At 40.9% G+C, this 24235-nt stretch overlaps 1 protein-coding gene across 1 annotated transcript in view; it reads right to left on the bottom strand.

The window, feature by feature from the left end:
- Window positions 1-21812, bottom strand: part of PIGG (phosphatidylinositol glycan anchor biosynthesis class G (EMM blood group)) — a 93776-nt gene extending 71964 nt beyond the window's left edge. Inside the window, exons 1-7 of the mRNA XM_075726543.1 lie at window positions 21653-21812; window positions 17792-17997; window positions 16411-16620; window positions 14700-14888; window positions 14265-14403; window positions 11585-11797; window positions 2064-2281 (exon numbers count right to left, since the gene is read on the bottom strand). Coding sequence (XP_075582658.1) covers window positions 2064-2281; window positions 11585-11797; window positions 14265-14403; window positions 14700-14888; window positions 16411-16620; window positions 17792-17997; window positions 21653-21812 — 1335 coding nt within the window. The remainder of the gene's footprint in view (window positions 1-2063; window positions 2282-11584; window positions 11798-14264; window positions 14404-14699; window positions 14889-16410; window positions 16621-17791; window positions 17998-21652) is intronic.
- Window positions 21813-24235: the final 2423 nt, after the last annotated feature.

Below are 24235 nucleotides of genomic sequence, written 5' to 3'. Positions count from 1 at the left end.
GAACAATATCATTAATAATTTCTGCTACCCATGTACAAACCTTTACAAGGGAAGGGAAAATTCAGCCACATGCTAAAATGCTTTTTAAGGGGCACAGATGGAGCTAGGACTAGACTAGCTCAATCAACTTGTGCTAGGGCAAGGTTAAAACAAATCAAGATAAAAACAACTATATCAGACCATTGCCAGCCTGTAATCTTTCACCCTCACTTGTGAAGACCTCTGCCTAATACAGAGGTATAGTATAATTCCCACAATACAGCAAGGTATAGTAAAGTAGACCAAAAAAATCCAATGCATTGCAGTAGTCTTCCTTCTTCTTGATATTCTGCTTCACACAGTTCACTTGGTTATGAAAATATGAGGTTTCACAGTTATCAAACTGGCTTAGGTCTTGCCTTCTAACACAGCACTTACAATTAAAACAAAGACAGCACTCATGATAGAAAAATGCTCAAATTTTAGTTATCTACAAATCTAAATTTAGCTCTTTTGAGCAAATGCACTGTTATCAATTCACGTCTAGGTAGTCTCCTCATATGAAATACAGAATAAATGGCATTCATAACATGGTGTAGTTTGAAGCCACCTGTGAGATTCCCTACCCTTATTTATTCAGTGAGGGTGAAAAATACATATCAAGACAAAAAGATTTTGGAAAGCAAGGCAGTTTCTTGAGTACTGCACTGGAGAAAAGAAAAAAATCCAGCAGTTTTGCACCGAGTCTTACACTGATGCTGAGCAAGCTCTTGTCAACCAAAATTCTCCCAGTTAGTAGCTGCATGTTTCTTTCGATGAAGGCCCATTGAGTAAAATACCTGAGATCTGTTTTATAGAAACAGTAAGCATCCACAACTACATTCCAGGAAAAAAAAGAAATCCAATGCTTCAGGTCCAAAGTAATTGTCAAGAGCTTGAACGCATAGGTTCCCAAAACAACAGAACAAAAAAGAAATACAAGCACTTGCTTGTATTATACAACACAGCTTTGCATTGAGCTTTGTCCACCTCCAGATTTTCCATCTGTAGAGTGGGAACAGAAGCTACCATCTCATCTCCCAATGGCACTGTGGAACTAATTCCTGTGAAGTGGTCAGCAGAGCGATAAACCCCACTGAGCAATCTACCAGAAAGCCATTTCAGATGTACTCTGTACACAGAGAACAGTGCATATGAAACAAGGCATACAATCCTGCCAGGACAAAGGAGACTCAAATACTAAATACCTGCTCAGGTATTGTTACCCATTCCAGACACTGAACAGGACCAGTGCTACAGCAATTACAGTACAGCACACACATGCAAGGACTAAATTAAGCTTGTAGTAGGTATTTCCATCCTAGGGAACACTTATTCTTACATTTGACACTCGTGTCATCTAAACCATCAGTGCAAGCTTCTGTTCATGTAAGTTCAGTGTCCAGGCATTGTATCCCTTCAGCATGGTTCTCAAAGCATTACCACAGAGGGTGTTTCCAGCATTTGAGATTTGCCCAAAGTATCAGTTGCAGACAACCACTTAAAATTCCAGGCATGGGGTATCTTATCTTTATTCCTACACGAGACATTAAGTGGCAACCCAGCACCTTACAGCAAGCATTTATTTCAGGGCTCTACACCTATCAGTACAAAGAACAACTCTTGGAATTGTGAAAATTGCCCACACTATGTATTGCCTGTTCTGAGCAACTACACTCACTGTTAGATAAAGAGGAAGAGGCAGGAACTTACTTGCCAGACTTTTTTTTTTAATGCAATAAGGCTCCTCAAAAAGTAGAAGGCTAACTAATATGGGAGTAATTTAAGTTGTAGCACATCGGCATATTTACTGTAACTAGTTACACCAGAACATAAGTAGCTTATATCAAAAGCTCTCTTGAACAATTTTAAAGGCTAGGTTGTACCTTAAAATGAATATTGACCTCATCCAAGCAGAAAGCCAAGTCTAAGAGTTCATACTCTGTAATTCTAAAGACCAGTATGAGTATACACTAAGTAGTCAAAAACCAGAAACTTTTATGTTTGTGCACTTCACTTTTTCACAGAAAGATGTATTTTTATACCTCCATAATGATCACAGTCCCCACCATCATCGAATACATGTCATATTGTGCCACTTGTTTGCTCAGTGAAGAACTCAGAGTCTTCAGGGCCTCCAAATATTGCTTCAGGACCTTTTTGCCAAGATTTAAGAGTATTTCTGAATTATTTCCCTCTAAATACAGTTTGATCCAATTACCATGGGACTTTTCTGCTATCTTAAAATGTTCATATCCAGGATCTAAGAAGGGGGGAAAAAAAAAAAAAGAAAAAGAAAAGAGGTAAGAAGATCCATGAATGAAGGAGGATTAATTAGAGATGTGATCATATTTTTATATTTGCTTGTATAGTATTAAAAAAATTGCTATGGGTGTTGAAAATTTTTTCATACCTAGAAAGTTACATTATCTTCCTGCAGCAAGACCATAATGAGGCAGTTACTCAGAATAAAAGCAATTAATCCCTAACCTGATAAAATGTCAAGACTTCTAAAAGTGACAAACGTATTAAAACATCCATTTACTCTTACAAAAGGTTTCCAGGACAAACTTATTCAAATGCTTTAAATCCTGAAAAAAGTCACATTTTCCACTGGAGCCCCTCATTATCTAGGCATATTGTACAAGCCAAGTGGGAAATTATCAAATAGCTGATCTCTGGAGGAAACATCAAAAGACACACACACCATATTAGGGACCTCGATTTTCCTGCAAAGCTAATAAGAGTCAGTTGGTAACACGAAGTTAAACACACAGGATGCGAGATTTTGAAGCAGTAATAAAAAAGTTACCAGCTGAAGTGCATGGTTTGGCTTCACGCACATGGACTATGAAGCTGGTGCAAAGCAATCCTGGGCGGTGAAACTTAGTAATTCTGTTATAGTGTAAGGATGGCCCGCAGTCTAACTTGATTAAAAAAGAGAAAAACTGATGCTGCCACCAAACTATGGAAGCAAGACTCTTGTGGAAGAATGTGATTTCATGATGGCCTACCTGCACCTAAAAAAATTCTGACCTGAAGAAAATAAACAAAAAACAAAATAAAACCGAACAAATAATAAATTAAGAAAAACTCAGGGAAAAAACCCAACTTCCAGGACACAGATCTCTTTGTCTATAGGTCAACTTCCAGGAAACCAATCGCTTGTCTACTTAGGTAATATTTTCTAGTAGAAATGTAGTTTTGATTAAGTCTTCTGATAAATCTATTTGTAAACAGGACTGCAGGTGAACACTGACAACACATATGAAGACTGTGGTCTGCTTTCAGAACTGGGGATGAGGACAAGACTAGCACTAAACCATGTCCCTGAAGGAAGCAATTTTAAATCAACTCCTTACATTTCATAAATAAGGAACCATTGAATTCTGTAGGTTCAGGTTTTAATGTGAGTATGCTTTTTAATATAGGTACAGAGACATCACAGTTTCTTTTATCTCACTTTTATACTGTAGAAACACATCTGCATTACTCTATTCTCTCTAAATTTATTTTAAAAGCTTGAGTGAGGACAACAGGAGACACAGGAGAAGCAAACAGCCAAATACTACATTTTAGAAGTCCTTTGCAAGTACAACAGCAGTAGCTTTTCTCCTACAAGTACTTCCCTTCACTGTTTTTTCCACAGAACCCCTACTTTGCACCAACTGTTCTGGTTGATACACACCAGAGGGTAGGTGCAGAGAGACAATGATTTGAGATGATTCAAAGGATTTATGAACGTACTCTACTGCTTTATTCTTCCATCAACTACTGTTGATTTTCATCATCAACTCTCCCATTACTAAACATTTACGCAAAAAGCTGCAGCACAACAAGCTGAGTCTTGATAGCCTTTTTACTTCCCCAAAAGATATATTCAGCAGTGACAATAAACAGATTCTGCAGTCAAAAACAGATGAGCATCATTTTGTTCACACAGGAAAAAGAATGTAAACACTCACTACAAGCATAAAGGTAAAAAAAAATTAAAACCTTTTCTGCCAAAATTATTAGTGTAGGTCCTATGTGCACCTGAAGAGCATTCTAGTCACTTCATGTAAGTTTAATTTCAAGAGCATTTATTTAAAATAGAACAGTTAAGTTAGATTCTGTGTTTTTCTGTAAATGTGGAAAATGGTGTTGCTCCTGAAAGCACTTAAGACATGTTTTTCCTCTTCATTTTATAGATGCATCACCCCATACTCCAACATGCCATATGATATTTAAAATATTGGTCACTGAGTATGGTATGCAATCATAACATAAATTCAGTCAACAACATAAGAGCGTAACTTTGAGAAACTTGTATTTCACTAGACATTATGCTATGTGTGAACATTCACATATATCTGTATTTTTTGCAAGAAATAAATGTTTAGTTTCACTTCACATTAATAATCCTTGCTATTTCCCTGCTATTTCACTTGAAAGTTAATGACAACTTAAGGGCAAAATGCCAATTTGGAAATTTTTATATAATGAGCCTATCATTATCTTCCCATCTTGCAATCCTTACCTTCTTAGCTAAAAGTAGGGCAAAACATTTGCCGTACAGTTTCAAATGACAGGGGATAAAGCAATGACTGAACTAAGTTTGTTGTCACCAAGACTTAAGTTACGTCTCAGTTTTACTGCTGGTAGATCAACAGTGTATCAGACTTGGAAAAAAACCAGCATGTTCTTTGTTAAGCCCTTTCAGCAAAAGTACGTTATTAAACTCAGGAATGTTTTTAATTCTATTTCAAGTGAAAGAAGACGAATGAAGTATTTCTAGTCACAATTCTTGTAGAGTTATGAAAGAATTGTGTTTACCATTAGTAAGTCTCTTATCACTACAAGACACTGATCTACTACAGGCTGAATTCAAAGTGAGAATTTTGGAACGCAGTGTTTAATTCGGAATGTCCAGTCTGGTTTCCCAAGACTTCTAACAGACTCCAAAGCATGCTGATCCTACTACACAGGAGGCTTGCAGGTATCTACTAGAAAGTACAATTCAGCCAGCAGTGAACTCTTGTACACCTAGATAGCTGCCAGTGCGCATGGAGACTTTCATTTTCCTACTGTAGTTCTTTGAACAGTGAATTACCTAGAAAGTTCCTCTTCCAGTATATTTGAAATAAGAGTTAAATATTCATACTTTTGAGGAAATCCAGAAATCCAGAAAGGATCATCTAAAATGAGCTTTAATCAAACTGAGATTTGACATGACACTATTTAATTAAACAGAACACTGAAACGAGTTCAAGGTAAATTTTGAAATCTAAATAAATTCTCTCCACATCTGCTGCTGCTGTTCTGATCTCTTTTCATGCTTTTTGCCCAGTCTCCCTCTTCATTCCTTTTAGCACTTTTATTTCACTTTCTTCTACCTCCTTCCATACCACTGCCCACCAAACCCATTCTGTCCATGTTACAAAAGACAATTGTTCTAGTCAAACCCCCATTTATATCTTTGATATATATTAAGTGAATGATTTAAAGATCCTGCAGAAAGGAATAAAGGATCACCATTACTGAATTTCCTTTAAGAACTCCAATAATATCTGTTCAGTGGCACATTTGTATGCAGTAAGTACAAAATGAGAAGGGTCATAGACTCTGGGTTGTCGGAGAAGCATTTTGGTAACTGGTGGGTAACATTTGCAAGTCGCTCCTGCATGGGATACTCACAAGACAAGTTAAACTTGAGGCAAAATCCAAAGCGAGCTTGCCCAGTTACAGGTTTCCCAAAGTAATGGCAATGGTTTATTTGTATAGTACAGTATATTACACTAGCATCTTTTGCTTCAGACTCCCTCCAATGTCATCACAAGCAAATGGCTATGCTTCCCAAGCATCTGTTTGATAACAATTTCACTTAGTTCCAGTCACAGGCAGCAACCATTTAAAAAAAAAAAAAACAAACTATAAATGTAAAAAAAGAATGGATAATGTAAAAGTGAATTCTCCAGTTTCAGTATATAAATCTCCCAGCAACAATCAAATTATTTCAATCAACACATGCATCTAATACAAGTTCCGGATTAGTTCCAAATTGAAAAGTGGACACTCATTTTAATAACAACATCCAACTTGCTCTCATGTGACTTTTCATTCCACTGTGAAGTGCCTCTCAAAGAAACAATCCTACTTCATCATCCAGATCAATGCTCAGAACGTCAGAATATGAGGGAAACATTACTAGATACCTACAGCTGCCTGCCTTACGCTGAGGTATGAACTCACTCAGAAACCCGAAGTGTGTTTCTAGCTACTTCTCCTTTCAGCTTCTTCATTTTTGCCAGCTGTTTTTACTCTCCTTTTCCAGACTTTTTTTAGCTGCATGTGTCCACCTCTAGCAAAACAAAACCTAATGCCTCACGATAGCATTTATTAGTATGTTTCAAAAAAGTATTTTTCAAAATAATCAAGCCCCTAGTAAAGCGTCAAGTTTCTCACTTAAAATTTAATTTACCTGAAGTTAGGTTTAACCGTGAAGATTCCTTTGTACCTCAACAAATCAAAGCCCAAGTCCCATGAAATGCTGTACCACCTCTTGGTTTGAAATGCATGTTTGTATGAACAAACACTGGCAGAAAAAAAAGTTACTGAGCTGCCTCCATTCTGCTCTTTATTAACAGATATACTTAAAACACACTTGAAGATGAAGATATTTTTGTGTACTGTTCCAGTTTTTTCTTAACATTGAGTAGCTGAATCCAGGCAACTCCATAGCTTCCTCATGAAACAGCATGTAAAGGTCATTCTGCCTTCCCATCTGACTGTGATTCATCTCTTTTGACATCTGACTTCATCTTTTTGCATTAAAAAGGAAAGAACATTGCACCAAAAATGAATGTATACATTATGCTATAGCTTACAATGGGTCAATCTTTTCTTACCACAACTCAGTCATCATATTCAAGGTACTAATACCTGGTGCCCTACCTCTGCACTGCAAATTACAATACTCTCCACAGGAATTCCATGTTTTCCCCTTCAGAAGAACCTACTGGTTTTGAGCTGAAGAGTTGAAAATAATAATAATTTTAAAAAAAGCAGCAAGGCTTAGGCAATCCCTTCAAGTATCTTTCACTTTAAACTGAAGCTCCAGTCACAGGCATTTCTCTTAAGCTGAAATGTTATGATCCACCAGTTGTTACTAGCCAAGAATCAGCATTGGAACACTTGAACCTGGAGCAGCAAATGTGAGAGAGATGTCTAACTGGGTTATCTTGTGGGGTTTCTTTCTCTCAGAAAAACCGGCAGCACACCTTGTCTGTGGAATTCAGAAATGGTATGGCCCAAGACTTGTCAACACTACTCTGATCAGTGTCCAGATGGTCTACAAATGAAAACAAAAGGCTCAGAGCAGGGTGAGCTAGGGCAGATTGCTCAGAACTGTGTCCAGTCAGGTCTTGAACGTCTCCAGGTATGGAGATTCCACAGCCTCTCTGGGCAACTCATTCCAGTGTTTGACAACCCTTACATAACAAAAGTTTTCCTTCATTTAAACAAAATTTCCTGTATATAAGTTTATGCCCACTACCTCGTGCCTACTCATTGCGCACCACGAACTAGACCCTGGTTCAATCTTCTTTGTTCCCCGCCATCATGTATTACCTACATCAATAAGATCCCTGCTGAGTCTTCTCCTGCCCAAGCTGAACACTCCTAGCACCCTCAGCCTCTCCTTGTATAACAGATGTTCCAATACCTTCATCATCTTCATGGCCATTTGCTGCACTCACTACATTGTATCCATGCCTTTCTTGTACTGGGCAGCCCAGAATTAGACCCAGAACCCAGATGTGGTCTCACCACAGCTGAAGAAAGAGGAAGGACTGACCTGCTGATGACTGTCTTCCTAATGCAGTCTTGGATGCTGTTAGCCTTCCTTCCACAAGGGTGTATTGCTGGCTGATGTTCAACTTGATGTCCCCAAGGACCTCTTGTCCTTCTCCACCAAGCTACTTTCCAGCCAGTCAGTACCTGATCTGCACCAGTGCATGGGACTTCTTCGCAGGTGCAGGATTCAGCATCTCCCTTTGCTGAATCTTAAGAGGTTCCTGTCAGCCCATTTCTCCAGCCTGCCGAGGTGCCTCTGAATGGCAGCACACCCACCTACTGGATCAACCACCCCTCCCAATTCTGTATTGTGTGCCAACTTGATGAGGGAGCACTCTGCCCCATCGCCCAGGTCATTAATGAAGATGTTAAACAGTATCAGCTTGTGTCAAGCCCTGGGGTTGATCACTAGTGACTGGCCTCCAGGTGGACTTTGTGCTGCTGATCACAACCATGTGAGCCCAGCAGCTGAGCCACTTTTCAGTCCACCTCACTGTCTAGTTATCTAGCCTGAACTGCAACAGGGTGGTTGAAGCACCATATGAGCACCACAGATGCACAGAACATGGGGATTTCTCAAGCTGTCTGAAGATCTACTAATTCTTCCCAATCAGACTGCCTGTAGCAGACACCCATAATAATATTGCCCATGTTGGTCTGTCCACTAATCCTGACCCAGAAGTTCTCAACTGTTTCATCATCTATCCCCAGGCAGAGCTCCATGCACTGCCACTGCTCTCTCACATAAAGGGCAACTCTCCCTCCTCACCTTCCCAACTTACCATCATAGAATCACAGAATTGTTGACGTTAAAAGGGAAGGTACCTTTAAAGATCATCTAGGCTGCCCCTGCCCCCATGGGCAGGGACATCCTTCACTAGATCACCACTCATTACTGGTTTCCACTTGGATATTAAGCTATTGACTATAACGCTTTGGACATGGCCATCAGGCCAATTTCTTATCCATCTAAGAGTCCATTTGTCAAACCCATATCTCTCTAATACAGCACCAAGAATGTTGGGGGAGGCCGTATCAAAGGCCTTACAGAAGTCCAGCTAGATGACATCCATAGCTTTGCTTTTCTCTTGTCCATTGATGCAGTTACTCCAACGTAGAGGGCCACTAGAGTTGTCAGGCACAATTTGCCCTTCATGAAGGTTGGCCACCTCTAATCACCTTCCTGTCTTCCATATGTTTTGTTATGTCTTCCAGGAGGATCTGTTCCATGATCTTCCCAGAGGTGAGGCTGACTGATCAGTAGTTCCCAGGGTCCTCCATTTTATGCTTTTTAAAAAACTGGCTTCCTTCTTGAAGATGAATCTGATTACTGAATAAAATTAGTTCTTTGCAAGATAATCCCTTTCCTATAGGAATCACGACAGATATGCGTATGTGTGTATGTGCCTGTAGTGGGACAGGTGGGATGGTATTCATTTTCACTTAGAAGCCACCCAAAATAAAGGGCTATTCATGCAAGCATTAGTCACTGAGTTAGTGACATTTTCTTTAGTATTTCTAGGGCTTGAAGTATCCACATCAATCAAACAACGCTAAACAAACAGCACACCCCTTTTGCCTGCCAATCTTAACAGTCCTGACCAAAAGCATTAAGCTACAGCCTTACACATCTAGGACACTCTAAGAAAAATAAGACCCTCTAAGAAGTTCACAGCAACAGGGAAAATTCACCTTAAGACTCTATAAAAAAAGCTACCATGACTTGGATCTTCTTTCGTGTTACTGAGACTCTCCATTACTGAAAGAAGAGAAGCTCATTATGGATGCTTTGCCCCCCAGTCTCTTTCCAGTTGGGCAGCACCTCTAGAATCACAGAATCATAGAATCGTTTAGGTTGGAAAAGACCTTTAAGATCATCCAGTCCAACCATTAACCTACATTACCAAGTCCACTCTAAACCAATCAAGGGGGAGACTAGACTAAACCATGTCCCGAAGTACCACATCTACCTGTTTTTTGAACACTTCCAGGGATGGTGACTCCACCACCTCTCTGGGCAGCCTGTTCCAATTCTTGACTACCCTTTCCGTAAAGAAATTTTTCCTAATTTCCAACCTAAACCTCCCCTGGTGCAGCTTAAGCCCATTTCCTCCCGTCCTAAACCCATAGCAGTTTGCAGTCACAAGCAAGTAAAAATTTCTCACACCTCCATCCTCAGCAATTTTTATTTCATTTCTCAGATGAAAGCTACAAGTTGAAATTAAGCTGTTCCTAGACAAAAATAAAATGAAAGTGAAGATATAAACCAGAAGCTGGTAGAAACTTCAGTCTGTTTCACCAGTGCTTGCAGAAATACTGTCAGATGGAGCTTTGTGTTGGAATTTTCAGTAACACAGCCATATCATGAACTCCACCAACAGGGTAAGTTTCCTCACTTGACACAAATGGGTTAAGTGAGGAAATCTGTGCAGAAAAAAATATCAGAATAGATGGAGCACAGGTCCTGCTATTGACATGTTGCTACCATAAGCGGCATTTGTTTTGTTAGACTCCTGGACAGGGTTTAATGATGATTAGAAGCTGTGATGTTGAAAGATAATTAATTCTTGACCTACAATGATCATCTTGCTAAACTTTACATTGTTACCCACTTTAATTATTCATAGCTGTAACACAGCTCTGCATTCTCATCCAGTTATTTTAATGATTCAACAGATTATACAGGTGCCAAGGACTTAAAGCTTCACAGTCACTTTAAGACAACAACATCTTCTAATGTCCATGGTAAAATATTCTCCTTCATCCTCTGACTCAATTTTTTTCACGTAATTATCGTATTAACTTGCTTACTTATATTGCAGTTTGTATCATGCTTCCTAATAAAATACTACATTTTGCTAAGTTTTGTTTACTTTTTCCACTTGTTTTTTATTCTTTCCTCCAAATATAAACACATATATGGACATCTCTGTGTATTTTTAATATGCAATTTTGCAGTTCTCTAGGTTCTCACTCCAAGGAAATTCATACATAAGAATGACATAAAAAGATAACTTACCCTAAATTATTTCCCAGTTTTACTTGAAGCATCTTTTTATTTAAACTAGAATATTCACTCCTTTATGCTATTCCTCCAAATAGCTCAGAATCAGTGCCCTGTGTAGGATACCTCACAAACAGCAGATATGAAACCACTGACATTTAACTGCACTGGCAGTTTTACTTTAATCACAGAATCTTTTAGGTTGGAAAAGACCTTTAAGATCATCCAGTCCAACCAACAACCTAACAGTACCAAGTCCACCACTAAACCAGTTAAGGGTAGAGTAATAATTAATTTCATGTTTCCTGGCTTGGTGGTTGGATTATTTTTAATGGAAGTAAAACTAGGAATCACTAAGGGTGGAAAGGACCTCTAAGATCATCAGTCCAACTGCCAACCCAACACCACCATGCCTACTTTTCAGATGCCTTTCCACCTCATTTCAAACTCCAGATGCCTCAAGAGCTTCAGATCTTACTCTTTGATCATTATTTCTGCTTCTTTGCCTACTAGGATTAGTACTAGTCATTAAAAAAAATTTTATTCAGAGGCAGTGTGCCAGAGTAGGTTACCATAAATACTGAACTCGGTATCATGTCTCTGAACACCGCTCTCAACTGCATGGCTAATTTGCAGTGCCATGCTTTACTCTTGAACCTAAAAGCCCAAACTATGTTATAAACAATCTCCTTTTGTATGTGTAACTTTTTTTTTTTTTAGCTGATTTACCTTTTTCATACACAGGTGTATTCTCTTGCAGCAGCCTGCTAAGCTGGAACCCATTCAGGTGCACAAAACGTAGTTGGTCTCTCATTGTCTTGCCTCCCACAACTGGCAATATAAGGTTCCCAACACTGTTTCTTGAAATTGGTAGACCAAGACCTACTGCCAGTGTGCTAGCTAAATCAGTTTGTTGCACAAGTTCAGGTTGGGTTAAAGGACCTAGAATCAACAAAAAAAGGAAAAAGAAAAAAAAAAGAGAGAAGGGGGAAAAGTATCTCAGTAACAGGCCCATTCTATTTCTCCAGAGAGAGCTGGCATCTTGTTAGTTTCAAAATTTTTTCATTGTTGTTAGATCAGCTATTTCAAGTGATCTACAGAGAGCCAAGTGATCTTTTTCAGCTGCTGTCCCCTGCTGTTGTAAAACCAAAATCTATTGAATTCTCAGCAAGTATCACTCTTCAATGCTAGCAACTACTGTAAACACCACATGAATGTTATACAAGTAAGAAAAAAGATGGTCCAGGAGATCACCTTAGTATCAAGTTGCAGCCTACATCCTAAGAGGGTTTCATAACTTTCACCTTAGAAAGAATAGAAAGCACTACAATAGACTAATCTAATGCACGAATGAAGCATGAGTATCTCAAATATTGCTGACAGCATTCTAGAAACTTCTCGATATAATGACAACAGCTCAAGATTTAATTAATACCAGGTTGCTAGGTAAACAGAATTAGAGGTCAGGTAAAGAATGCTGAGGCCCAAATCCATGGCTCCATGCAGGCAAACCCAGTGATTTTTAAAGGATTCTGTACAAGACCCAATTACTTCACTGCAGTTATCAGGGTTAGCCTTCAGTTCCACAGACATCTACATGCATGAATGATTTCACTAACGTAAGCAACCTTTTGTTTAAGATTGTCTTTCTAATTGTTTCTTTGTGTGCTTTACTAGTTACATAACAGTGTTTTTCTATTATGCTTTTAGTTCATTCTCTTTGTAACTCCAGGCATTGAGTGTTTTGACTTAAGTAGAGTACAGAAAGAATTCTATATACAGTGTTCATTACTCTCAAGACTCCCTTTAAGAGCATTAGAGCTTCTCTCATTTCTCATCTAGCTCTGATTAATCCCATACTTGTCCAGAATGCCATCTATAATCCCTAAAGCCTCTTTGCATGAGTGCCTGTATGTCAGTTTTCAGATTTCATCTTTAAAGGCAAGTTCTTAACTGGTTAAAAAAAGCCAAACTACCAAATGCATTTAGCCAATCATGGGTGACACATCTCCGTAGAAGGCTACACAAGTAATATTTTGACAGCATACTAAATGCAAAAGCCCACAGGATTACTATTTTGAGGTCTACCAAATTAACCACAGTACATTTTGTTTACAGTAGGATCGTAAAGAACAGTCACTAGAATTCTGATTACTGTAGCAATGAGAAGCAAGCTGCTGGATATTTACATGGGCATTATTAGAAATCACAAACTTGATCCCAAAACATAGGTGAATAGATATATTTCACTGTATTGTAAAAACTGCATGTTTAGTTTAAACCTAAAAGAAACTAATCCCAAAGAACAAGAGATTGCATTTACAGAATCTACACTCATGTGGCATGGTTGTCAACACATACCAGTGAAATTTATGAAGCAAAAACTTAACAGAGAGCTTTGGTCAGCTCTTGCCTTTGTTTTGGTTTTATATCTGAAAAGAGTTCAATGACTCCTCAAGCAATGCTTTCTACTGCAGCTGGGTAACAGCTTTATAAATGACAGACAGACAAATCTACTTCCACTGTGCTGCAGGAACCTCCAGCAAGATAAACAAGGCAAGGTTCTGCAAACAGGCTTTAAAAGCAAGGAAATCAGATGGAAATGAGCAAGACACAGAATGAAAGGCAGAGGGAAATAGTATTTTGAAGAAAACATTCACTCCTGGTATAATTACATTTCAATGATTCACTCAGTCAAGGAGTTTATTTAAGCAAGACTATAAATTCGACTAAAGATCCTCTACCACACCATTCCCTTCTTGCCTCTTACTTTAAGTTATATTATACAAGTAGAAAGTGAGTTTCAGAAACAGATAAACTCACATCAATGATTTAGAATTAACTGGCCGATACAGTAAGTACACTCATGCCCATATTCTTTCCTTAATGCTTAGCGATCAATAGTGATGTTTTCACTGCTGTCATCTCTCACCCTTTCACAGAGCAATTCTTCCTCTTTCCTGTTACTCTCAGCATGAGAAATTGTCGTTCATTCCTCTATCCTGGCTGTCTGAGAGGGAAGAACGGAGGCCAGGGAAATATTCTGGCCAAGAAAGACAAAACCTGAAACTCATGTCAAATAGGATTTCACTTCTAATCCTATCCATTTACCAGTATCCCAGGATCCTGACAACAGATCTCATTAGCTCTCAACACTCACGTAGGACAGTGCTGCAAAAGGTTATCATCTGGGAAACACCCGATTCTCTCAGTGGTTACAAAGCTTAAGTCATGGTTTCATCATGACAGAGCTGCAAACTCTGGCTAAAACCAGAGTTTTAGGACACACAGAATGGGCCTTGCCAGGTATCTGTAGAAACCAAAGCACTTTTCAGGAAGAATTCTAGAGGTAATATAAATTAGACATGACACTGTGTTCTAAAACAGGTCAAACTTCTTTGATCCTTACCACTTCTTTTTTCAAAAGCGGAGCTGATAAACAGCAGTGGTGTGTGCACTTCTCCTTCTGAAGAACCACCATGGCTACCTGTTTCAGACATCCCATGATCTCCACAAACAACTAGTAAATTGGGCAGAGAAGCTTCTTCCTGCAAGTCACAGAAATAAAATTAAGTTACTGTACAAAGAAGATGCGTTTAACTCCCCAAGGGGGAGTTATTTCCCACAGCTGTTCAGAAGAGACTATTAACAGATGTTACCAAGGTCAGCCAGGAAATGCTTAAAAATGCTACATTATACTGTTAACTGGGGAATGGCCAGGGAAGGAACAGAACAGAATACCCACTTTGGTCTAGGAATAAATAAGCTACCACCCACAAACAAGCAAGCATTTTCAAGTTAGCCCACACCTAACAGACACTGATCCAAGAAGGAGCTACATGACCTTTGAAAGAAGAGAAATATGAATCTTCTTCAGGATGTTATCCATTTCGCGCAGTTTTGGTCCCACTAATGGGCTGTTTGGCCCAGTCATGTGTCCAATATGGTCCAATCCCAGATAATGTAGTATTAGGAGATCCCAGTCTTCTCTCTTTAACACTCTATCCAAATGCCTGGTAACATTATCATCAACCTCAAAAATAAAAGGAAAACAATTAAAAAGTAAAAATAATTTCCTTCTTTTAAGAAGAACAGAAAGATCAGATCACACCACCCATGAAAATTCTGTAGAAGCTGATGAGAATTACAGTCACTCACAATGTTAACAGGAAAAAAAAAAGAAAGAAAAAAAATCAGATTGATTAGTTCAATGCCAGGCAGTCAAAAAAATCTGTCTTACAAAACAGATTCTTCACCCCATTTTACTCTTTTCTGGTTATGAGGCATCAGATCACACACGAACAGCAAAAATGGGTTGCCATGCTTCCACAGATACTTTCAAAAACTGTTTCAAGAAATTTTCAGTCACTGTCATCCTTCACACTCCTGATTTATCACTTCACAAGAAGTAGGTACAGGGAAAAGCCTGTCTTTGGTGCATGGAAGCACAGGGGAAAAAAAACCACTCCTGCTCTTTCAACTCAGTTTTTGCTGCTGTGCAAACACAAAAAGATTGTCCTTGCTGGGAAAAAAAGAACTAGTGACATAGCAAGAAAGAAAAATTATTTGAAATGTGCTATTTGGGGCCTAACTCACATGTTCTCCTGCTTAGGTTGACAACCTATTTTTAGTTGCATATATTTCTCCCTGGATATTAAAACTCCTAACAAAATTTCACATGCAACACCGCTTTGTTGACTCTGGATATAACTATCTAAAAAACTTTAAAAAGCTTTCTGTTTAATGGACTATATTCAGAAAGCATAAAGACTGCATAAAGAGCTTGAGAGCCATATAACCACAGACCAAGCAGCATGTTTACATTTTTCCACTCCATGTTGAAGCTTCTGCAAGTCTTATTAGAGTAACCAATTAAAAGTGTCTTCCAATTCATGTTAGACCTAACTAACTTCCTTAAACATGATAATAAAATATTTACATCAGTACCAGCAGGTCAATGGCCTGAGGTTTTACCAATCATAAAGGTTCAAAATATGAACTAAAATTGCCAAACCATTTACTCCTCTAGTGTGCCCAGAATAAGAATTTTCACAATTTGTTTCATTGACTTTCTATGCTTCTTTAATAACATACTGAAACACTACTCATATTGCAACTACAAAAGTAATACAATACTGTCGAAAGTATGCCTCTAAGAGACCAAGATTATGTATTAATGGGCCTTTTAAAGATGGCACATACTAACATAAATGTGATAGCAAACTGGAAACATGGATAGTGGAATTTTTAAACAAAGCAAGTGGTTTAACATCCTACCACAACAAGTTTTGTGAGAATATCTTATGTTTAGGAAAGTTATACAATAACCATTGTTTGTTACTGTATCATCCAAACACCTCCCACAGCATATGAATGAGGGACTGAAATGCTCAGCTCCACATTGCCAATACTGAAAACATGTATAAATCAAGTTTTTATTTAATCACCGGGTTCATATTTCAGAACAAGGATAGTTTTACTCATTCATTCTTAGAAGTTGCCACTATGTGTCTGTACTAACTTTATTTAACTTGGAATTATACAAAGCCCCTTACCTCTGTAAAGTCTGACACAAAAAAGGATGTTGTTCCATCATATTCCACGAAATGCTTTGGAAATAATTTAACCCAAGTATCATCACCGTAAAAGATTATTCTTTTCCCGGCTGTTTTTGCCTGCCATATCAGATTGTCATCCAACAGAGCTGGAGAATTGAGGTTCACAATAACATCAATGAAACCAGGTATGCTACCCGTCATCAAAGCCTACATAAAACAAGAAAACAGACATATTAACAGAAACCAAGAAGTTTCCAGTATTCAGAAGACAGTATTAGTGTAAGAGGAAGAAGTGAAGCAGAGGGCAGAGAAATTACATGTTCAATAAAGAAACACAATAAAGTAAAAGAACACACGAGCTGCCATGCCACATCACATCACCTGCCACAGGACAGTGCTAGCTGATGTCAAGAGATAACAACTGCTTTACAGAAAGGTAAAAATAATATTTTCTTAATTAGTGGACACCAAAACAACTTTGTATGCCAGTTGAAATTTGCTTCATTTACTAGTCATTAAATCACCAAAAAGACAGTTTAGAAGGCCTACGTAAACTGACTTAACACAACAATAACAATGGTAGCACATTCAAAACAGTAATTAAGAACCTTCTGGAAAATGCAATGAAGTCCACCTATGAAGAGCTACCAGACTGTCTCCCCCTCACTCTCTCACTGGCCTTCTAGCTGACCTACCAAAGCTCACTCAGCTTTTTCAATGCAAGAAATGTCACTCAGATCCATCACCAGGAAGCCTGGATGATCAAGTATTTTGATGATACAGCCACAATTCATCTTTTATCTACCCTGAACTTGGCAGTTTTCTTTTTAAGCTCTTCAAAAACATCCCTATGTCAAACCAAATTCACACTAAACTGGATTTCCTATCAGAAGTTACAAGAACACAGAGAAATACCAACAAAAATGTTCTTGGATGGAAGACAACTAGAAAATTTGACAACTGAGAGGTTACTGCTTTCCCATGATTACAAATGAAAAGATTAGGTCAATCATTTAAGCCTGCACTAGGGCCTTAACTGCCCTTAACTGATTCTCACAGACCTTCTTACCACAGAGCTACCAAATAAAGGAACAAAAACAAGGCAAAGTGACTTTAAGTAGAAGCTGTCACCTCGTCCTCTTACTCAGCCTCTCTACCTTCCTTTGATCCCTGACCTGACCTTTCCTGCAGGAAGCACCTCTGGGCCTTGGCAAATCATGACTCTTATCACATGCACTACTACAGCAAAGCAAGTTTCAGCCACAAATCGCAGTAACACAGCAAACTTACCCTTTATGCCAATTCTGAGCATATGAAACAACCCAGCCTTCAAAACTTTCTCAAATGAAACAACCCTAAGTGGAAAAAACCCACTTACCTTAATTCGAGGCATAGTCACAGTGGGTGGCTTCGCTTCAGCAATGAAACTGTAGGATGTCCCTTTTTCAACAACTTGTGTAGTATATGGCATGAACTGTTTACCTTTGGATCCAAACACAAAGTCACCTCTCAAAGCATCTATCAGCACAATGACAACTTTTTTGAAAAGTGGTGGTGGTATTTTGGTCCAGTTAGAAACCATTCCTAAACAACAAAAAAAGGGTATACAGAAGTCATCAACGAATTTTAACAATGGCTAAACAGAAGTTAAAGGACAACTTCACCACATAAATGAGTGCTTTCAACTTCTTTATTAACTTTACATTCAGAAGTGACAAGTTGCAAACAATAGCAAACGTGAGAAGTAATCAGAGGCAGCTGAGTTTTTAGGCCACCCAGCACAGGAATGACACAACAACAACAAATCCAATACAGCATCTAGGAAGAAAAACAAAATGTGAATGGAACGCACAATGTGAAATTGTGAAAACTAAGGAAAAGCTAAGAAATGGAGAATGTTCAAAGGAATAAGAAGGGATAGCTGCTACCCTCTCTCTGGTTAATTTACTAAAGCTGAACTACATATAACCAACAGACAACTTCTGTCAGAAAAAAGATGCAGCATTCACCTGTACTAATACCCAATTTTGCACATCAGAACATATCTCAAGCAATGCCTCTCAAACAAATCCCACCATAAGAGAACAGGAAAATTACAAAGAAAGAGACATTTTCACTGAAATTTGAAGGGAGAAGATTTGTGCACATTTGCACCCTTCAAGGCAGAAGACTGTATGCCAGGATGGTTCAGTGATGGCAGCTGCAGGGCCAAAATCCAATTCCAGAATGCCCTGAACATGCTACATGGGCAGGCACAGCAAAATGCTGCTGTGCATTGGGGAGTGGGCAGTGTCATACCTTCAAGCCCACCTCTTTCTCTTGTATGGACTTAATGCTGGCCACAGCACGTCTTCATTTGCATTGAGCTTGGTCCACATCGTGACATTTAGCTTTTACAGCAGCAGGTTTTGGCCCAACCTCTACAGGTCCCACCCATATCTCTACCAGGAAAAAAAACCACAGAAGGACAAAATGGAAGCAGAATGGATCCTACCCACAGATCTCTACTCAAACAACATTATGGTGAATCAACTTCTCATGTATTTGTACATGTATTACATAAATTAGGGTTTTTACATTACCTTAGAGTAAAATATGTTTCTGAATAAGCAGCTGACAATTTCGAATGGTCACAGATAATGTCATGTCTAACAAGAGAACCTCAAAAAACAACCTCAGAAACTGTATTTTTGGGTACATAGATAAGCATCAATAAATTGACATTCACAGACTCGTTACTGCTACTGATTTTTCCAGATAAGGAAATTGGGGAGGGGTGCACAGCAGGGGGAATAAGGAAATCTCAACAACAACAAAATGCTAACTGCCAGCAACCCCGATTAAAACGATAATGTTGTTTTTCCAGGACTTGAGTTATCACCTTAGCAGGCATGCTTTCACTCTCAATGAAAAACAAGAAGGCACAACTGGATGTACTGTACTGTTAGTTAAATCTTTCTCCTAATTTACTCCTACCCAGTTGCTTAGGGAAACAAAACTTGCTGGACACCAAAAATGTTCAGATCACAAACACATACACCCTACTCACAACTCCCTCCTACAGTGTTACTTATCAGTAAGTCAAAGTATTGAGAAGAGCAAAGGAATTAGGAATTGATTACAAGCCATCTGAAAATACTTATTGTAAGATAGCTAAAGCAACACACTGTGCAACTCTTGGCATGTGTCATGCTTATTTATCCCTGCTACAGTTATTTAGAAAACAGTCACTTTAAGTGAAGCTGAACTTCTGTAAGCAGTGAACAAAACCACAGATTCTACCAAAAACTTACCACAATGATGTGCTGCAAGGATTCACTATTATCCAAGCAACTACACAATTTTATCAGTCATCCCACAGGCAAGACAGCGTGGATTCAATGGCAGTCAGGGCTCATAAAGTCAAACATTCAGGAAACACAAGAAACACTGAAGAAATAATCTTTTCTGAGCAGATACAAAGTAGGCTGAAAGCCTTCTATATCACAGTTTAGTAAGCAATCCCCTGCCTTTAGAGCTTATCATCCAGATCAAGAGATCACTCTGCAAGCAAACTGTAACCCAACAACTACAGAAAGGAAGTACTCTTCCACCGTCACTCCATTTTTGCCTACCTGTACCTAGGATTACTAGTGACATGCCTAAATTTAAACGCTTTGTAGAGCCCTGTGGTACACATTTATACTCTTTAACTCAAAACAGTCTTTTCAAAACCCAATTGTCTGACACTTCCCTCCCACCCAGTCTCTCTCCATGTTAGTCTCCTGCTAATCAGCACATGTGAATGCAACATTTCACTCAAAGCAGCCTATCAAACATGTCTGACAGTCTTGGTAATCTCCAGCTAAAAAGCAACCTGCCATTTGGCAGCGTCCACTCAGGTCTGTTACCAGATTAGATTCTTTCAGTGTTCCTGCTTAACTGATATCAGCACACCATGCTCTAAATTACACAACCTTCTCTTGCCTCCACTGTTTCTCGCAATTTAAAGTAAGCCTGTCCCAACACGTATAATGTCATATACTTTAGAAGAATTAACAATAACAAGCAGCTAAAGACCCAGTTTGGCAGTTACAGTCCTGTTCCACCAAGTTAACCATAAGTAGATGTCATAAGCAAGAGCTCTGTATGAGCAAAATACTACTCAATTCAGCTCTCCACTGAACCTGAAGTTTCACCCCACAAGCTCCAAACACTGGCGAAGAACACTCCTCCAAGTACACATTCCTCTTCTTCATGTTATTTTAATACAACTTGTGACTGGACATTTAAGATAGCTACACATCAGCACATCCTCTACGGACACTTCATTAAAAAGATGCCTGAAAACTTTGGTTTCACAAGTTCAGCTAAGGAATACAGCAGGACCTGTAGAGACCATTATTTCAGAGAAACAGCAACAGAAACAGTAATATTGTGCATTTTGCAACATGACCAGATTGTGAAGGAAACCTGTATTCCTGCAGTCGCTTTCATCACTACTGAAGTGTTAGAATTCTGTCTCACTAAAGTGCATTAAGGCACTCACACACCACAGTGAGCAGCATCACAGAAACGACGATTGTCAAGCACACACAACCAGTAAGTTAACAGAGCAAACACATGAAGCATTATAACTGAAATGGCATTATTTAAAGCAAACAACTTACCATTAAAGAGTATGGGTATGACGGCTGTATCAGAGACAGGGAAAGGGGAATAAAATGACAGAAAAGCACACCCTCCAAAAATGTGACAGCTGATGCTTAAGGCTTTTTGCCACCGTGAGCAGATACTGCTGGCAGTGACCGATGACTACATGCAACACTAGTTAAGTTCTGAACTATTTCGGAAACAGGTCTGGAACCACGATGGCGGTACAGAAAGCTGTCCCGCGGCACCGAGGGGCCTCACGGCGCAGGGCTCGCACCGGCTGCTCCTGCCTCTGCAATCCCACAACCCAGGAGACCCAACACAGACCGACGGCGGCAGTCTCAACGGTGAGCGGCAAGACACCCAGCCCCGCCGGGGCTCCGCCGCCCGCCTGCCCCTCGCCCCGCCGGGCTCCGGCCGAAGAGCGGGGCACCGCCGGGGCTGCAACGCAGCGGCGGGGCGGGGCGGGGCGTTACCGCGGCAACCGCTGCCCGGGGCTGCGGGCGGGCGGGGCGCGGTTGCCCTGGTGACCAGGCACCGCCCGTGGTGGGCCGCGGGGGAGGGGGGTTGCCTCGGCGACCGGGGAGGGGCGGGCTGCTCTGGTTACCTGGGCCGGGCGGGGCCGGTTCGGCGGGAGGGTCCCCGCGGGCCTCTCTGCGGGGCAGAGACCTGACGGGCACCGGGAAGAAGCCGCGGAGGAAGAGCGCGACCCCCAGGGCCTCCACCAGGAGGCAGGAGGAGGCGAAGACCCCCGCGCGCAGCCGCATCCTCCCCCGGCGGCGCCGACCTCCGCCGGGCCCCGCTCCTCCGGCTCTCCGGGGCGGCACCCGCGACGCGGCGCTCCGCCCCTGCCCGCTCTCCCCGCCCCTGACCCGGCCGCCGGCCAACCAGCGGCCACCGCACCTGTCCGCCGAGCCCTATTATTGGCTAGCGGCCAGCCAACCCCTCCGCGAGAGGTGCGACCCCGAACCGGAAGTAGAGCCCCGCACTCTCACCAATAGGAAGCCAGCATTGGGGCGGGGGGTGGCTTCCCAGCAGCCCTCGCTGTGAGGCCCGGCTCGGCTCGGCCCGGCCCGGCCCGGCCGGTTTGGAGGTGGCGTCCCGGCCCCGCGTCCCTCGGCGGTGTGGGAGCCGCCGGAGCGGGTGGTGAAAGGCCGTAGCGTTAAGGGATGGTATATCAGCAGGCTGCGTGTGGCCGGCAAGGCCCTGGCGAGCTGCCCTGCGGCCTCCCGCGGCCCTGCGACAGCAGGGTGAGGCCGCCCCGCCTCGGAGCTGCGGTGCTGAAGGAATAGAGAAGTGCCTTGGCTTCCCAGAAGTAACCTGTGCTGCGGCCACTTGCTCGTGCAGCCTACGCTGAGAGCTGATGTTTGCTCCAGAAACTAGCAGTGCTGTGAGCTGCTTCCTCCAAAACACAGGTTTGAAGCCTGAGCTGTGATGACAGGGAGACTTTGTGTAAAGTTGCAACAAAGGGTGTATGGCAGGTGAGGAAGGAGACTGAAGTCAGTGACTGTTGCAGGTGTTCGCCAAGCAGAATGTTTTTACCTTTTAGTAATACTGAGTAGTCGTAACTTTTTAACCTTTCCATTGGAAAGGAAATGAGTTGTAGCAGGCAGGTCATGGCAGATGGAAGAGGAGAAATGAGGTTTTAAAAGGGTTTCTTCTGAAAAAGGAAATAAAAGATGTTCTGCAAAGTGAAACAGCATTGGTAATGGTCCTGCTATGCTCACTGATACAGGAAGCTGGCTTCAAAGCTCAGAATTTCATTCCCCCAAACAAAACTGCATCTGATGTGTCCCACCTCTTTGCTAGAAAGATGTGGTGCCTTTTTTTGCAGTATACATAACAACTGCTTAGCTTTACCTGTGAGTGGCATATTTTCCCTAATCTGTAAAGTGCAGTGTCCCCCACCAGTCACACACTGTGCCAGTCACCGTCCTGGGCTTAGCCCAATGTGGTCTTGTTACCAGACAGAGCTGCACTGCAACAGCTTTATGCCAGTGCGGCACTTCACCTGTTCACAGCCATCATCCAATAGATATGTATATGTTGATGTGAGTCTACAGGCACCGTATAACTGGGCTCCAGAGCAGTTTTCCTGCTGGGCCATTTCCTTTGACACAAATTAAGATCTCTTCCATGTAAAGATAGGACAAATGCATTGTACCACTGTTCTGAGAGTGTTTTCCCACTTAGGTTGGTCAGTTTGTGCTTCTTCCTGCCAGTTTTTACTGCCCAGCTGTTCATACTGGGCTTTGCAACAGCTGTGACTAGGCAAAGCTGCCTTGATGTGAAAGGTGTGTATGAGTGGGTTTGAGATAAAAGCTTCATATAACTTCATAACTCTCCAAGGCTTTCCTGGGGCCTCCAAATACAGAGAAGAAGTCAAGGAGCCAGTGCCCTGTGGGCTCACACTGCTTACATGACAGGTGGTTTAATACATCCCTGAGCATTGTGCTACGTTAAGGCCACGTAGTAAGTGCTTTTTCTGGTCCCTCTTAACCACCTTATGCTTCTACTCAGACTGCCTCTACTGCCATTTCCTAAGAAGCAGCAAAGCCATTATGTTAAAAAGAAACTGCATTTTTGTAGGTAACAGTTGGGTTGTTTCTCTCCAGATACTTGGCTTTCAAGCCCCGTGCAAGTTAGTGTTCAGTAATTAACTGCAGCTGACTATGGACAGTGCAGTGAAATTCAGAGAGAATGTGCAAGGCTTTAAATCAGTAGGAAGGGGCAAAAGGAAACTTCTGGCTTTTACTCCAGGCCATTGTGTATGTGCTTCAAGCTCTAAAATGTCTTCAGGTAACATGCCTCAGAGTTACCTTATTGGTATGTCGAGAAAAGCTGTATTTATTACTTTTTATGGGCATTTTCTGCTTTCCTTTAAACCTTGAACTAGTGAGTGAGACTCTCCAAGCAGAAAATAAAAAAGGTTAACTCCACTAACAAATGTAAAGCACCCTATGAATCACAAAACAGCAACTAAGAAGTGCTGTTGTCTTTTTATTTCCTGGGCAAACATTACAGCACTGTCAGGAATAAGGTGGAAATTCCCCAAACACTGCAACCTTTTCCATGGTTCATACCTTCAGATTCCCACCTAAGATCATAATCTCTTTGTTCATGCATGTCATGGTTTAGCCCCAGCTGTCAACTAAGCACCACGCAGCCGCTCGCTCACTCCCCCTGCCCC

This window comes from Pelecanus crispus, chromosome Z, assembly GCF_030463565.1.
Source record: "Pelecanus crispus isolate bPelCri1 chromosome Z, bPelCri1.pri, whole genome shotgun sequence".
In the NCBI taxonomy this organism is placed as follows: Eukaryota; Metazoa; Chordata; class Aves; order Pelecaniformes; family Pelecanidae; genus Pelecanus; species Pelecanus crispus.
The sequence above is the reverse complement of the archived record's forward strand: the minus strand, read 5'-3'. Positions and strand labels throughout refer to the sequence as shown.